Source organism: Podarcis cretensis (assembly GCF_951804945.1).
Source record: "Podarcis cretensis genome assembly, chromosome: 6".
In the NCBI taxonomy this organism is placed as follows: Eukaryota; Metazoa; Chordata; class Lepidosauria; order Squamata; family Lacertidae; genus Podarcis; species Podarcis cretensis.
In genome coordinates this window covers 3,773,763-3,790,751 of record NC_137175.1, presented here as the reverse complement: position 1 = coordinate 3,790,751, position 16,989 = coordinate 3,773,763, and the positions used below count along the sequence as shown (strand labels likewise).

General features: G+C 46.5%; 1 protein-coding gene across 2 annotated transcripts in view; it reads left to right on the top strand.

The window, feature by feature from the left end:
- The first annotated feature begins 8,539 nt into the window (after positions 1-8,539).
- The window catches only part of LOC307217733 (bactericidal permeability-increasing protein-like), a 44,856-nt gene continuing 36,406 nt past the window's right edge, over positions 8,540-16,989 (top strand). Inside the window, exon 1 of one of the 2 annotated variants that reach the window (XM_079979524.1) lies at positions 8,540-9,058. In XM_079979524.1, the coding sequence (XP_079835650.1) occupies positions 9,047-9,058 (12 nt within the window). In that variant the 5' untranslated portion in view covers positions 8,540-9,046. Of the gene's footprint in view, positions 9,059-14,315; positions 14,321-16,989 lie in introns of those variants that run through there. The other variant, XM_079979527.1, reaches the window with a different exon arrangement.

The following is a 16,989-nucleotide window of genomic DNA, read 5'->3' as shown; positions in this document are numbered from 1 at the left end:
AAGCAACAAGGCAGCGAGCCCTAGCCTGGGAGAAAGGAATTGTTCACTGTTATCTGTATAGTTAAAGCTCTGGTTTTCCCAGTAGTGATGTAGGGAAGTGAGAGCTGGACCATAAAGAAGGCTGATCTCCGAAGAATTGATGCTTTTGAATTATGGTGCTGGAGGAGACTCTTGAGAGTCCCATGGACTGCAAGAAGATCAAACCTCTCCATTCTGAAGGAAATCAGCCCTGAGTGCTCACTGGAAGGACAGATCCTGAAGCTGAGGCTCCAAGACTTTGGCCACCTCAGGAGAAGAGAAGACTCCCTGGAAAAGACCCTGATGATGGGAAAGATGGAGGGCACAAGGAGAAGGGGACGACAGAGGACGAGATGGTTGGACAGTGTTCTTGAAGCTACCAGCATGAGTTTGACCAAACTGCGGGAGGCAGTGGAAGACAGGAGTGCCTGGCGTGCTCTGGTCCATGGGGTCACGAAGAGCTGGACATGACTAAATGACTAAACAATAACAACAACAAATAAGAAAAAAACTGCCCCATTTCCCTTATGGGCAGGGCCGGATTTAGGTTTGATGAGGCCCTAAGCTACTGAAGGCAATGGGGCCCTTTATATGTCCAGCTGTCCAGTTGTCACTGTTTTTTTCGTGTCGAATATACGCTATATGGTAATTTATGGACCTAACAGGTATCTAAAGCCATTTGCACATAACAAAATATGTACAGTGGACACTCAGGTTGCGAATGTGATACATGTGGGAGGCATGTTTGCAACCCACAGCGTTCGCAACCCACAGTGCCGTGTCTGCGCACGCGCGGGTTTGCAATTCGGCGCTTCTGCCCATGTGCAAAGCGCAATTTAGTGCTTTTGCGCATGCGTGAGCACAGAAACCCGGAAGTAACCCATTCCGGTACTTCCAGGTTCGGTGCGGTGCGCAACCCAAAAACGTTCAACCTGAAGCGTCTAACCCGAGGTATGACTGTATTTTATCAAAGTAATTGTTGAACTGAAATACAGTTAAGAAGAAGTATCCATTTTTTCCCCCTTTAATTTTTTTGGGCCCCACCCAAGAGAGTGGGGCCCTAAGCTATAGCTTGTTTGGCTTATACATAAATTTGCACTGCTTATGGGGTATCCAAGAGGGTGTATAGAGTCCTTATGTACGGTAGGTTCCCTAGCAGAAGGAGAAAATAACAGAAGCCAGCCAGAGAATATTGAGAAGCAAAGCAGCTCGTAAGCCTGATCTGTTGCAACAGGGTCCCACTCCCCACACGCAGGAGGCCGGAGGGACCCAGAACAATGGTGCGCAAGCCCTTATATAGACTTTTGAAATTGCCCACCCTGTAGCCCAAGATCACCCCCCAAAACATCATACATACATCACTGAAGGAGGCGGTCTACAACAGAAATCCTGTTTGTCAGGATACCTGATAATGGTCACTGGTTGCTTCACCTGGGCAGCCTGGCCATTCCTTCTGAGATGCTAAATACTTAGTTCCTGAATCCAGGTCACAGGCTCACCCTATTCATACACAAATACGCCCTTAAGAAAAGATTTATGAGCAAAGAGACAATGGGGAGGCTTCCTCATTGAAGAGAAACATTTGAGGTCACTGGGAGAGTCAAAATGGCTTCAGGGTTGCTCTCCTGCACTATTCCAGACATGTGGCTCATATACTTATGTATGTGTTTACCTTGTACATTTATGAACATTTAATTTATATATAGGGACACGGGTGGCGCTGTGGGTTAAAACTACAGAGCCTAGGGCTTGCCGATCAGAAGGTCGGCGGTTCGAATCCCTGCAACGGGGTGAGCTCCCGTTGCTCGGTCCCTGCTCCTGCCAACCTAGCAGTTCGAAAGCACATCAGTTCATGTAGATAAATAGGTACCACTCCGGTGGGAAGGTAAACTGTGTGTTTCCGTGCGCTGCTCTGGTTCGCCAGAAGCGGCTTAGTCATGCTGGCCACATGACCTGGAAGCTGTACGCCGGCTCCCTCGGCCAATAAAGCGAGATGAGCGCCGCAAACCCAGAGTCGGCCACAGCTGGACCTAATGGTCAGGGGTCCCTTTACCTAATTTATATATACTGTATAAAACCTTAGAATTCCTATAACATCATTGCTAGTTCCACCTACCAGGTGGGTCCTCAGCTTGCAGAGACATCCACCCTGCTCCACCACCAAAGCTGCTGATACACTGTACCAGGGGGAAAACCCCCAGGTGGAAATAATAATAATAAAAAATAATAAATTTTATTTATACCCTGCCCTTTCTGGCCAGAGCCGGGCTCAGGGCGGCTAACACCAGTAAAATTACAGTAAAAACATAATGGGGGGGGGGGGACCAATTTAAAATACAGGTTAAAAATGCAATTTAAAATGCAGCCTCATTTTAAAAGTAGCCCATGGATCAAAACTGTAAGGGGAGGGAAACATAAGGGTCAGACTGAGTCCAAACCAAAGGCCAGGCAGAACAGCCCTGTCTTGCAGGCCCTGCGGAAAGATGTCAAGTCCCGCAGGGCCCTAGTCTCTTGTGACAGAGCATTCCACCAGGTTGGAGCCACAGCCGAAAAAGCCCTGGCCCTTGTTGAGACCAATCTAACCTCCTTGGGGCTCTGGACCTCCAAAGTGTTGTCATTTGTGGACCTTAAGCTCCTCCGTGGGGCATAGCAGGAGAGGCGGTCCCGTAGGTACGTGGGTCCTAGGCTGCAATCAAATATTGTACCACAATCAAATAGCGTACCACCAAGCGGAGAGGCACTGTCAAGTTTCTTTAGATGCAAGTACATTTCAGTTATTCTTAAGTATGGATGAAATGAGTTTGCTTTTATTGGCTTACATACGACGTGAATCAATAAAGATTTAGAGACTGACACACACAGATTTATTGGAATAAATCAGGAATGCAACTTGTGCGTCCGAATAATGAAATAGCCTACAAATGCAATTTGAAAAAGGTAATTGAAAATGGTAGAAATGAAGAAGGAGACTTGTCTGACTCTTGTTCCCCATCCTACTTATCCTGGTCTATAACCATAATAAAGATTTGATTGATTGACTTGTCTGACGCACCATCTATCCTTTCCACAAGTGTGGGCAGACTTCGAGAGGGGCTTCCTTCTTTCCGCGTTCAGGATCATAGAATCATAGAGTTGGAAGAGACCACAAGGGCCATCGAGTCCAACCCCCTGCCAAGCAGGAAACACCATCAGAGCACTCCTGACATATGGTTGTCAAGCCTCTGCTTAAAGACCTCCAAAGAAGGAGACTCCACCACACTCCTTGGCAGCAAATTCCACTGTCGAACAGCTCTTACTGTTCCACTTGAGATTAGGGTGTTACAAAGTTCTTGGTCTACTCTGCAGAGATTGTGACTGGTTGCATGGGAAGGAAGCGGTTTTCTTAACTTGGACACTTTGTCCCAGGCTAATAAAGGCTTTTGTGTGCAGAGGGGAAAGAACAAACAGGATGTGGTATTTTATGCCGGATTCAACTTTCTAAGAATTTCATAGCCTTTTTTTTTTTTTAAGCCATCTCCCATCACTTAGGTCTGCCAAGATATGCTTTCATTTATGTATTTATTCGGCTTATATCTTGAGTTTTTCTAAGGACCTCAAAACAGCCAAAGTGAAAGGTTCTCTCCCTCCCCTTTTATACTCACATTGAGCCTATAAGGAAGGTTGATTCATTAATTTCAAAGATTTATAACCCACGCTTCGCTGATAGCCAAGCAGGGTGCAACGTGCTGTGAATTATAGCAACCATCAATAAAACAAGAGAGCAGTTTCTAAAAACATGACATCAGCAAAGGCGGGCAAACTCTGTAGGTAAACATATGACCTGTTCATTGAGCATGCAACCTGATCTGCTTGCACAAAACGTACCGTATTTTTTGCTCTATAACACACCCTCGACCATAACACGCACATAGTTTTTAGAGGAGGAAAACAAGAAAAAAAATATTCTAAACGAAACAGTGGGTGTATGATTTTTGTGGTTCATGCTGTGGCCACAGACATGTGATCTGACAGTGAGTTTGGAGTAGCCCAATGCAAAAATCCTGAAGATCCATGTGGATCCATGCTTTGTAATCACGTTTTTGCACCACCACCCCAGGCAACAGTGGGTGTGTGATTCTTTTGGTGCAAGATGTAGCCATGGACATGCTATGTGATCTGATGGTGAATTTGGGGTGACCCAGTGCAAAAATCCTGAGGATCCACGTGAATCCGTGCTTTGTAACCACGTTTTAAGTGGGGAGGGAAGGAAAAGCACTCAAGGGACAAGGAGCACGTGTGGGGTGTGTGGAGAAGGATGCTGCTAATAATGCAGGAGAGGGGTATAAGGGGAGAAGAAGCACATGTGGGGTGGGTGGAGAAGGATGCTGCTAATAATGCAGAAGAGGGGTTTAAGGGGAGAAGGAACACAAATGGGGTGGGTGGAGAAGGATGCTGCTAATAATGCAGAAGAGGGGTTTAAGGGGAGAAGGCTCCTCTCCTCTCCCGCTTTGCTCCTTTAAAGCAAGCAGGCTCTGCTTTTCTCCCTCCTCCCCACTCATCCCTGGCTTAGCGAGCTGAAAAACTTTGCTGCTATGTAGCGAGCTGAGTGGGGAGGAGAGACAGACAGAGATCCTGCTTGCTTTAAAGGAACCAACTGGACAGGAGCCAGTTACACTCGTGTAAGCGGCTCCTCTCCTCTCCTGCTTTGCTCCTTTAAAGCAGCAGACTCTCTGTCCCTCTCTCCTCCCCACTCAGCAGCTCTTCTCCCGCTTTGCTGTTTCAAAGCGAGCCATGGAGGAGGGAAGGAAGGGGAACCATGGATCCTCTGCTCATGACTGCAGCAGATCCCCTCTGCCACCCGTAGGCATTCCCTCCATAACACGCACAGACATTTCCCCTTACTTTCTGGGAGAAAAAAAGTGAGTGTTATGGTGCAAAAAATACGGTACACAGTGCTTGCACTATGCCTGGTCTTCATTGAGCATGTCATTGGAATTCCACTCAATATTGATCCAGAGCAGATTCCAATGTATGGCTAGCAGAGTAAAAACTTAAACACGTTGCAGGATTCCCAAAAAATAGACCAGAGGGAGTAGTCCCATGGACTGCAAGAAGACCAAAATTTTCCATTCGTAAGGAAATCAGCCCTGTATAGTTAAAGCTATGGTTTTCCCAGTAGTGATGTATGGAAGTGAGAGCTGGACCATAAAGAAGGCTGATTGCCAAAGAACTGATGTTTTTCAATTATGGTGCTGGAGGAGATTCTTGAGAGTCCCATGGACTGCAAGAAGATCAAATGTATCCATTCTGAAGGAAATCAGCCCTGAGTGCTCACTGGAAGGACAGATCATGAAGCTGAGGTTCCAAGACTTTGGCCACCTCATGAGAAGAGAAGACTCCCTGGAAAAGACCCTGATGTTGGGAAGGATGGAGGGCACAAGGACAAGGGGATGACGGAGGACGAGATGGTGGGACAGTGTTCTCAAAGCCACCAGCATGAGGTTGACCAAACTGCGGGAGGCAGTGGAAGACAGGAGTGCCTGGCGTGCTCTCGTCCATGGGGTCACAAAGAGTCGGACACGACTAAACGACTAAACAAAAAACAAATTAATATTTCATCCAGCAGAGCTTTACTGCTACTGAAGGCAAATGAGCATAATGGTCACAAATCAAATACATTCAGGACTGGCCCTGTCCATAAGAAATCCAGTTGCAGCAGACGTCACTTAAACTTACAATAACTTATAATAAGTCTAAACCTTAACACTATATACAGAACACCACACCAGAAGGAAAAAGTGGTAGAAAAGAGTGAAACCCAGGCTCCTTCTGGCCTTATTATTATAGTCAACATGACATTGACAGAAAGAGAGAACCAGTTTTAGCCAGCTGTACTCAGCTTCTCTGAAGGAATAACCCAAACATCATGAACCTTCTGCTTGCTTCTTTTGCACAGAGAAGCTTCCAGAACCCTCTTGGATTAATTAGAATAGGAAAGATCTGTACACATCAGATCAGTACTGTCTGCACCAAGAAATGCAAGCTGAGAGAGACTGCAGTCAGATTTGCTTGCAGAGAGGTTATTCCAGGCATAGGCAGACTTGGCCCTCCAGATGTTTTGAGACTACAACTCCCATCATCCCTGACCACTGGTCCTGTTAGCTATGGACGATGGGAGTTGTAGTCCCAAAATATCTGGAGGGCTGAGTTTGCCTATGCCTGAGTTATTTGACAAGGACACCCATCCAGGTTTGCTTGCAGGGTGCCTACACATCTTCCCGTTAATTGTCCATCCATTCCAAACTTTTTAGGGATTCTGTAGCTGCGATTCCTGCATGGCAGGGGGTTGGAGTAGATGATCCCTTGCAGTCCCTTCCAACTTAAAATTTTTAACGACTGTATGATCCCTCCCCACCTAATGTAAAATAAAGCTGCCCTGACTGTTGCTGTTGATGGGTGGCACTCAATCATATACAGTGGTACCTCGGGTTAAGTACTTAATACGTTCTGGAGGTCCGTTCTTAACCTGAAACTGTTCTTAACCTGAAGCACCACTTTAGCTAATGGGGCCTCCTGCTGCCGCTGCGCCGCCGGAGCACAATTTCTGTTCTCATCCTGAAGCAAAGTTCTTAACCCAAGGTACTATTTCTGGGTTAGCGGAGTCTGTAACCTGAGGCGTATGTAACCTGAAGCGTATGTAACCCGAGGTACCACTGTACTGGCAAATTCAGGTGAAGAAGTCACAGTGGATCGAGAGGTCTTGCACAATAAGGGCACTTCCCCAAAGGATCTTGTGCTTTGCAATGAGGAAAGTCACGGATAGGAGTTGCTTTGATGCAATGTCACCTTACCTCCCTGCAAGCAGTTCAGAACAAATGTTCCTTAGCCAACGTCATCTAATCTGGCAGCAAACAAATCAGGATGAGGGCTCCACCAGCAGCTTGGCTGGAAGCCACCCTTGATAAGATTTCTAGAATGTCTAGGGAAGAAGAAGTTGTGTTTCTATTATTATTATTATTATTATTATTATTATTATTATTATTTTAAAAATTTGCATTTTCAGAAACAGGAACAGAGAGCATATTTAACCCCCTTCCCCTTCCCTGTCCCCCTTACAACTTCGTACCAAATACAACATGTATATATACCATATGACTTCCCTTCCACATGTTTCCTGGTTCGGTTCCTTTTGCTTTTCTACTACTTTGTATAACCCACATCTTTTTAATCATCCAATTTGTTGTCTTATTAAATACTCTTATCTATTTCATCTCTGCTGGTTTTACATGAGACCTGCTAAGCTGTGTATTTGTCTATGGTGGTCCTTGAAATAGTCAATAAATATTGTCCATTCCTCCTTATATGCCTTATCTTCGTTTTCTCTTATCCTGTTCGGTCGGACCAGCCAGTTCAGCATATCTGAACATTTCGCACTGCCAATTCTTCCTTAGTGGGTACTTGACTTGTTCTCCAGCTTTGTGCCAATAAGGTTCTATCTGCAGCAGTGGCGTATAGTAATAAACTCTTGTTTTTTGGGAACTCCATTGTTACCATCCCCAAGAGGAAAATCTCAGGTGTTTTGGGGAAAGTTTTTTTAAAAGTATCTTTTTTCATTCATTATATATCGTTTCCCAATATTCCATAATTATTTTACAGGACCACCACATGCAAATAAAAGATCCCTCAATTTCATTACACTTCCAACATATACCTTTTTCTTTTTTAGACATTTTTGCCAATCTGATGGGTGTTAAATACCACCTGTGGGCCATTTTCCTCATATTTTCTTTTATCGCATAACATGCCAGAAAATTCATATTTATTTCCCACAACTTTTCCCATAATTCAGAGAAGAGGCGATTTTGAATTCGGCAGGATATATATATATATATATATATATATATATATATATATATATATATTAAAATGCTTTCTATTGGTGTTTCATTTAATACAAACAAACAAAATACAGTAAAATTCAACAATCATTTACCCACATTCCCCCCCCCACACACACTCTGCTGAGCATTGGCTTCCTTCCCTCACTTCAACAGGTTTTCTTATGTCTGTTACTTTTCCACAGTTCCTTATTGTATCCAGTATCATAAGATTTATTTCAGTCCTGCCACTGGCAGGATAAATCCCACAGGGCAGCGTCAGGTGGGATTCACCTTTGGGGTTTATGCTGGCTGGATAGCTCCAGTTTCTCGGGGGGGGGGGGGGGAGCAAAAGACCAGGCCAATGGCCCGTCTAGGGCTGCCATATTTCAAAAAGTAAAAATTCCGAAAGTCGTTGAGTTGCAGAGCAAAGCCATCACAACTATCACCCACAATCCAACCGCTCCTCTACAGTTTAAATGACAGGTGTCGCCAGCATTTCTGACACTTGTTTAGGTTTGACTTCCTCTTCGTCCCTTGAATACATAAAGAAAACAGATGCTGATGTCTTTATTACCCAAGGCCCAGGAAAACATGTCTAAGCAGGTCCAGATGTTATGGAATTAATCCCTTTCCCTAATTTCAACCCCTAAACCACGCTGCTCCATGAGACGCTCTTTACCAGCCACCATATCCTTTGCTGGAAATCTCTCCCTGAGGCCATGTTTGGTTTGTCAGAGTGTGGCTCTTGACAGGTGAGGAGCCTTTGGGATGGTGGCAGCTGGGAGCCTGGAGGGCTTCTCTGGACACAGGAACCGCTGGTACCCACAGCAAAGGCAACTTGCAAAATGCCTAGATGTGGTTCTAGCATTGCCCTCCTCTTAAACCAACTTTGGGGTGTCGGTGACTCAGCCAGGGAGGAAATATCTTTTGGGAAGAAGAGTCAGCACCAATGGAGACTTACTGGTCCAACCAGATTGGGGGAAAGCTTCGCAACCCGTTGGAGAGGTGTGTCCTTGCCAGGATCCTGCCTTGGCTGGGAGCTACTGGTTGGACTCCTTCCTAGCAAGATGCCCTTGGGAAGCAACAGGCAGGTACCTGAACAGGTGTGCTGACAACTCCTTCCATTCATCCAAAGGTTTTTGGGGAGGACTGCGATCGCACCTCTGACCATGGGGCTCCAGGTGAGTTCGTGAACAGTGGGACTTGCCAGAATCCGAGGCTCTTTTCATTGTGACTCGAGTCCTGAAATTGCAGCAAGGATCTTTCAGCTCTGGGCTGTTGAGGGCAGCTGGCAGGCCAGCCTCCGACAATTACTTAATAGCTGTTGAGGTTGGGAAGGAACATTAATCACTGGCTGTGCTGAGTGTTTCAAGCACAAGGTGAGGGAGAATTGCGATTCTGCCTTTTGTGTGCTTTAAAGCCTGCTGAAAGAAGTGAGTTCACAGTGCAATAGCCTCTTGGGTGTTTACTCAGAAGTAAGTCCTGCTCTTCTTCACGGAACTTACACCCAGGAAGGTTGGGTGGGACTACAGCTTCAGTCCATGCTAGGTGGTTTTAAAAGAGGAATAGATAAATTCATGGATGGCACAAAACTTTGCCTATGTCCAAAGAGGAGAGAAAACCCAAGATGTTCTCAGAGCATCAGTTTAGGATGTGTATTGTGTGCTTGAATGGGAGTTTGGCTCTATATTTGTGCTGAATACATTTTAGACTAGGGACGTGGGTGGCGCTGTGGGTTAAACCACAGAGCCTAGGGCTTGCCGATCAGAAGGTCTGCGGTTCGAATCCTCGTGACGGGTTGAGCTCCTGTTGCTCAGTCCCTGCTCCTGCCCACCTAGCAGTTTGAAAGCACGTCAAAGTGCAAGTAGATAAATAGGTATCGCTCTGGTGGGAAGGTAAACTTGCGTTTCTGTGCGCTGCTTTGGTTCGCCAGAAGCGGCTTAGTCATGCTGGCCACATGACCCGGAAGCTGTACACCGGCTCCCTCTGCCAATAAAGCGAGATGAGCGCCGCAACCCCAGAGTCGGTCACGACTGGATCTAATGGTCAGGGGTCCCTTTACCTTTACCTTTACATTTTAGACTATTTAATTTGGTACCCCTACCCAAGTCTATAAATTTGAGGTGGAGAGACTTGCTGGACATACCAGATTCTAGGATCTATCTTCTCGTTCTGTCTTAGCTACAAAGAAGAATCCTGTACCTTGGAAGGACGACAGTAACTCAGTGGTAGAGCAATGGGTGACTTTGGAAGCAGGAGGTCACAACTGTTGTTGTTGCTGCTGCTGTTGTTATACCCCCTGCCTATCTAGCTGGGGTGCCCCAATGTCATCTCCAGGGAGAGAACCCTGCTTGAAATTTTGGAGAGCTGCTGCCAGTCCGTGTAAAGAATATTGTAGCAAGATGGGCCAATCATCTGACTCGGTATAAGGCAGATCCCTGTGTTGTTGTCTTTATGCCAGAGACTCAGGAGGTCCACCAACAGACCTCTGAGGGTCATCTAGTCCAACCCCCTGCGATGCAGGAACAACGGTTGAAAAATCCCTGACAGACAGCCACTCAACCTCTGCTTAAAAACCTTCAAAGAAGGAGAGCCTGCCACTCTCTGCAAATCCGTAAGCAGCAAATTGCAGTGCCAGAGTAGAGTCAGTCAGTCAGGAAACCACTTCTTTTCAGCTGACTAGGTTGCTGCAAACTTTGCCAGCCTCTCTCTGTTCCATCTGAGGGAGTTTGGGGTGCCTTTTCCCTTTGATCAGCTCAGTTTCCAACAATGAACCCTGACGCAGACCAAGATTTCGCCACGTCCTTTTCTAACCAGAAGGTATCTTCTGATTGGTCATTGTCACTTGCATGAACATATCAGACATCCAGTCTGGTACGTTCCTTGCCACAGCAGCAAAAGCTGGGATTCACTGGAGCCCAAGACCTGAGTGCAGCCCAGAGCTGGGGTGGAGACTACCAATTTCTCACAACTTTCTTGCAAAACCATTTTTTTTAAAGAATTGCTTCCGCCACCCACTGAACTCCCATGCTGGTACCTAATGTTATCTCCTTCAACTGAATTTGAACGCCAAATCCGAAATGTTGTCAAATTTCAAATTTGTGCTAAATTTGTTTGCGGCCCTACACTCCCTGCCCCACAAAAAATTAAGAACAGGAGCTCAGCCTTAGCTAACCTCAAGTCAAGTAGGAGTTATGAAGAGAGAAGAATGTGCAGAGTGCTTTGGAGGATGTGTCAGGGACGGGGCCGTAGCTAGTCATTCTGTGACCAGGGAGATTTAGGCTTTGCCTAGTGGAGTGAACACTAGGGAACGCTAGGGACGTGGGTGGCGCTGTGGGTTAAACCACAAAGCCTAGGACTTGCCAATCAGAAGGTCGGCAGTTCGAATCCCCGCAACGGGGTGAGCTCCCATTGCTCGGTCCCTGCTCCTGCCAACCTAGCAGTTCGAAAGCACGTTAAAGTGCAAGTAGATAAATAGGTACCACTCCGGCGGGAAGGTAAATGGCATTTCTGTGCGCTGCTCTGGTTCGCCAGAAGCGGCTTAGTCATGCTGGCCATGCTTAGTGTACGCCGGCTCTCTCGGCCAATAAAGTGAGATGAGCACCGCAACCCCAGAGTCGACCATGACTGGACCTAATGGTCAGGGGTCCCTTTACCTTTACCTAGTGGGCTGAAGCAATGCATACCAATCTGCTTTGTCTGTCTGTCTGTGCTTTACATGCCACACTAATATCTGAGCTGAGAGGCTCCAGCCAGGGTTCACTTTCCTTGGAATGAAGGCTAACTGAGACTTTAGGATATATGGTTTTACTTGCACACATATGCAACCTGAGCATAAGATGGAGAGTGTCGCAGAAGCAACACCGCAACAGGTCTTGTGCACGCTTCTCTGATTCCGTTGAACAAGCTCTACTCAACTGCTCCAGAGATCTTGTCAAAGCCAGGTGGACCCACATCAAAGAGGCAATCTGCAACACAGCTGGGTCTTCCTTTGGCAAAGGAGAGATACAGACCCCCAACTGGTTTGGGGTTGACCTAAAGGACATGGAACCTGGTTTGGTTTTTTTGGTTTTTTACAAAACTTAAATTTTATTGGACGTGAAACCGCCTACAGAGGTATAATTCCGAACCACGACACATTGCCCCACCAGGGTGTACATTTACAAACTCAAAGCTTTATTGTGAATCATTGCCAGGGCAACCAGGAAGGTGACATATTCCTGGAAGTTCACCAGTTGGTCCCCATTGCGGTCCAGATCTTTCATTAATGCCAGTATCTCTGTGTCCTGCATTTTCGGTCCAATGGTGAGCTCCTTCTGTATCAGCTCCTTCAATTCCTACTTGCTTAGGGTGTTCTTATCGCCATCCTTGCTGGCGTATTTGTGGAAGGTGGCAACCAGCAGGCCAATAGGTGCTGCCATGGTGAGAGAGCGGAAGCAAGATGGTCCAGTACTGAGTGGCAGGAGGCGATGGGGCAAGTGGTCAATATGGAACCTGTTATCGCTGCAAAGTGTGAGGCTCTCCTGAACTTCAAGCTTGCAACCTGCCGAAAGATGCTTGCTCGCTGAGAAAGGCGATGCCCATCCGATTGCCAGACGTTGTGCCAATGACAACAACAACAACAACAACAACAACAACAACAACAATTTATTATTTGTACCCCACCCATCTGGCTGGGTTTCCCCAGCCACTCTGGGTGGCTTCCACAGAGACCAAAAATACACTAAAATGTCACACATTAAAAACTTCCCTGAACAGGGCTGCCTTAAGATGTCTTCTGAATGTCAGGTAGTTGTTTATCTCTTTGACATCTGGTGGAAGGGCGTTCCACAGGGCGGGTGCCACTACCGAGAAGGCCCTCTGCCTGGTTCCCTGTAGCTTTGCTTCTTGCAATGAGGGAACCGCCAGAAGGCCTTTGGAGCTGAACCTCAGTGTCCGGGCAGAACGATGGGGGTGGAGACGCTCCTTCAGGTATACTGGGCCGAGGTACACTGGGACTACTGGCTAGAGCTGTGTCAGAGCATCCAACTTGCTGGGGACACTGGCAACTCTTGCAAAATGTACGAAGGCACGAAGAAAGCCATTGGACCCACAGTCAGGAAAACTGCACCGCTGAAAACCTTGTGGGGAGAGATCATTGCAGACAGCAGCAAGCAGATGAAGAAATGGGCAGAGCACTATCCTGCACTCACAGGAAAACACAGCCTCTGACACAGCAATCTGGATGGAATCCCAGCAGAAGTTCTGAAAGCTGTCTTAAATTCCTCCCTCAGGACAACACCTCCACAACCTCCTCTTGCAGTATTGGGAACAAGGATCCATGCCACAAGACATGCACAACTCCAGCATTGTGACCCTCTACAAGAACAAAGGTGACCGCTAGGATTGCAACAACAACCATGGAATCTCCCTGCTGAGTCCTGTGGGGAAAGCTTTGGCCTGGGTAGTTCTCAACAGATTGCAGTCACTCGCAGACAGTCACAATGCAGCTTCAGAGCTCAGAGGTCAACAGTCTGCATGATTTTCTCCCTGTGCCAGCTGTGGAAGGAATGTCAAGAGCAGAGACACCCTTTGTACATTGCCTTCATCGGCCTGAAGAAGAAGAAGAAGAAGAAGAAGAGGAGGAGGAGGAGGAGGAGGAGGAGGAGGAGGAGGAGGAGTTTGGATTTGATATCCCGCTTTATCACTACCCTAAAAAGGGACGTGGGTGGCGCTGGGGGTTAAACCACAGAGCCTAGGACTTGCTGATCAGAAGGTTGGCTGTTCGAATCCCCGCGACAGGTGAGCTCCTGTTGCTTGGTCCCTGCTCCTGCCAACCTAGCAGTTCGAAAGCACGTCAAACTGCAAGTAGATCAATAGGTACCGCTCCGGCGGGAAGGTAAACGGCGTTTCCGTGCGCTGCTCTGGTTCACCAGAAGCGGCTTAGTCATGCGGGCCACGTGACCTGGAAGCTGTACGCCGGCTCCCTTGGCCAATAAATTGAGATGAGCACCGCAACCCCAGAGTTGGCCATGACTGGACATAACGGTCAAGGGTCCCTTTACCTTTAAGGAGTTTGAAAGCGGCTAACATTCCCCTTTCCCTTCCTCCCCCACAACAAACACTCTGTGAGGTGAGTGAGGCTGAGAGACTTCAAAGAAGTGTGACTGGCCCAGGGTCACCCAGCAGCTGCATGTGGAGGAGCGGGGAATCAAACCCGGTTCACCAGATTACGAGTCCACCGCTCTTAACCACTACACCACACTTGTTGACCTTTGACTCAACAAGATAGGGCGGCCTCCTTAGCTTCGCAAGATGGTTGTGTCCTTCCATGTGAAAACCTCATCCTCGGATGCCTTCCTGACAAAGAGCAGTGTGAAACAGGACCATGTTCTTGCCCCCAACTCCCTTTGGCATTTTCTTCTGCCTGTTGCTCTCAAATGCCTTCTGCTCAACTGAAGAGGGTGTGTACTTTCATTCAGGGAATAACGTGTGTGCGTGTGTTCAACCTGGCACATCTCTGCACCAAGACAAAAGTGTTGGGGGTCCTTATCCGAGAGATGTTGTTTGCAGATGATGCAGCCTTGACGGCACACTCTGAGGAAGCTCTGCAGAGACTCACCAAACATTTTTGCCTAAGCCTGCAGGGAGTTCAGTCTTGCCACCATCCTGACAAAGACCAACTTCATACACACACACACACACACACACACACACACACACACATTTTTATTCGTTTTTTTACATATCATTTTCAACCATCATTTAACATAACTTCTTATCTTATACAATATTTTAGACTTCCGTCCTCTGATGATTTTCTGTTCTTTATCACTTATTCTGCATTTCTTAATTTCTCTATTACTTTTAATTATCATTAACTAATAATTCTCTTCATAGTCTTTCTTGTAATATTTCAAATAACCCTCCTTACAGAACTTCTTGCAGTCCTGCTAGTGTAATCTGTTCATTACAGTTGCTTTTCAAATAGTTCATATATTTACTCCAGTCTTCTAAGAATCTCTGATCCCGCAGGTTTCCAATCCTTCCTGTTAATTTATCCAATTCTGCATAGTTCATCAATTTCATCTGCCATTCTTCTTTCGTCGGTAATTCTTCTTGCTTCCATTTTTGTGCCAGTAATATTCTTGGACAAAGACCAACTTCTTGGGTCAGGACCTTGCCATCAGCATTGGTGACCTTGAGGTGCCAGAAATGTCTTGCCTACCTGGGTTCCACCATAATCTGATGGATCCTACTCAGTGAGCAATTGCCCACAAGACAGCCAATGTGGCAGAGTGGTTAGAGTGTCAGACTAGGACCTGGGAGACCAGGGTTCAAATCTCCATTCGTAGAACCCCAAAGGGTCCTCTAGTCTTGCAATGCAGAAATTCCTTGTAGTCCCAGGAATCAACCTACTTCACAGGGTTGTTGTGAGGGCCAAATGAGGAAAGGGAGAACCGTTTATGCCCCCTTTAGCTCCTTGGAGGAAAGGCACAATATGCCACAAATAAATGCCACAAATAAATAATAAATAAATTCCCACTATGTGAATATAAGGCGTGCCTGAGAGTTGTGTCCAACGTGAGCCACTGTCAGAGCTAGGATGACAAACTTCGGTCCTTGGATCTCATAGGCCTTTCTCTGAGTATGAGCACAGTGGTACCTTGGTTCTCCAACACCTTGGAACTCACACAACTTGGAACCCCAGCACTGCAAACCCAGAACTAAGTGTTCCGTTTGCAAACTTTTTTCGGAAGCCAAACATGCTCCGATTTGAGTGCCACACGTCCGTTTTGAGTGTTATGCTGAGGTCTGTCTGTTTTTTTCTTTTTGTGTTTTTGTGGCTCTTTTTTTCTTTTTGTGACTGTGTGGAACCCAGTTCAGCTACTGATTGATTGATTGATTGATTGTGTGACTGTAGTATATTGTTTATTCCTTTCATTTTATGGATCAGTGGTCTTGTTAGATAGTAAAATTCACACTAAATTGCTGTTTCAGGGGTTGTTTTTAAAAGTCTGGAATGGATTACAGTCATACCTCATGTTACATTTGCTTCAGGTTGCGTGTTTTCAGGTTGTGTCCTGCAGCGACCCGGAAGTAACAGAATGGATTACTTCCGGGTTTCGCTGCTCGCACACGCGCAGAAGCACAAAATGACGTCACACGCATGTGCAGAAGCGGCGAATCGCGACCCACGCATGCGCAGATGCGCAGACACAGGTTGCGTTCTTTTCAGGCTGCGAATGGGCCTCTGGAATGGATCCCGTTCACAACCAGAGGTACCACTGTAATCCATTTTGCATTACCTTCTATGGAAAAGCGTGCCTTGGTTTTGGAACACTTTGGTTTTGGAACGGACTTCTGGAACGGATGAAGTCTGAGAACCAAGGTACAACTTTAACACTGGATTCAAGCCGGAGTCGTGTTTTTCAGGAGGAAGCAAGGAATCTCCCCAAAGGGTCCCCTCTGTGGTTCCAGCCTTCCCTGGGAGAGAGGAGGGGGCTTCCCCAGGCTGGTTGCTAAGTCAGCAGCACAACTGACTCCAGAGCAGAAGGTGTGCAGCTTGAGTCTGAGACAACAAATGATGGGGGCATTTCTCTCCTGAAATGTTTGGCTGGCTTCCCCTGCAGACCTGACACACAGGACTCTGCAGGCCTTGGAGATGAGAGGGTCAAACGAGGGCAAGGTCAGATCAGCGGTGCAATGATCTCTTTCTCCACAGAGAAAGAGGGTGCTCAGAACCAGTGCAATATATTTGGGTGCCCAAATGATGATACCCCTTGCAAAAAATGCTAGAGATCTCTTTTAATAAAAAAAAAACAAACCAGAGGCCTATCTCCTGGGAGTTACAGATTTGGACATTCCGCAAAAAATGAAGGGTATCTTTTTATATGCCACAGCGGGCGCAAGAGTTCTTATCACAGCAAAATGGAAGAGTATTGAAATTCTCTCTATTCATGAATGGGTCCAAAAGCTGACAGAATATGCTGAATTAGATGGTCTATCAGAAAAAAGAAAGAATAAATCAAAACAGGAATCAAAACGGGAGGTTTTCAAAGAATATTTGAAATATAAATATAGTAGTTTAAACTCTGTTGCAAGTTAGACAGAAGAGTTAAGATATATTAAG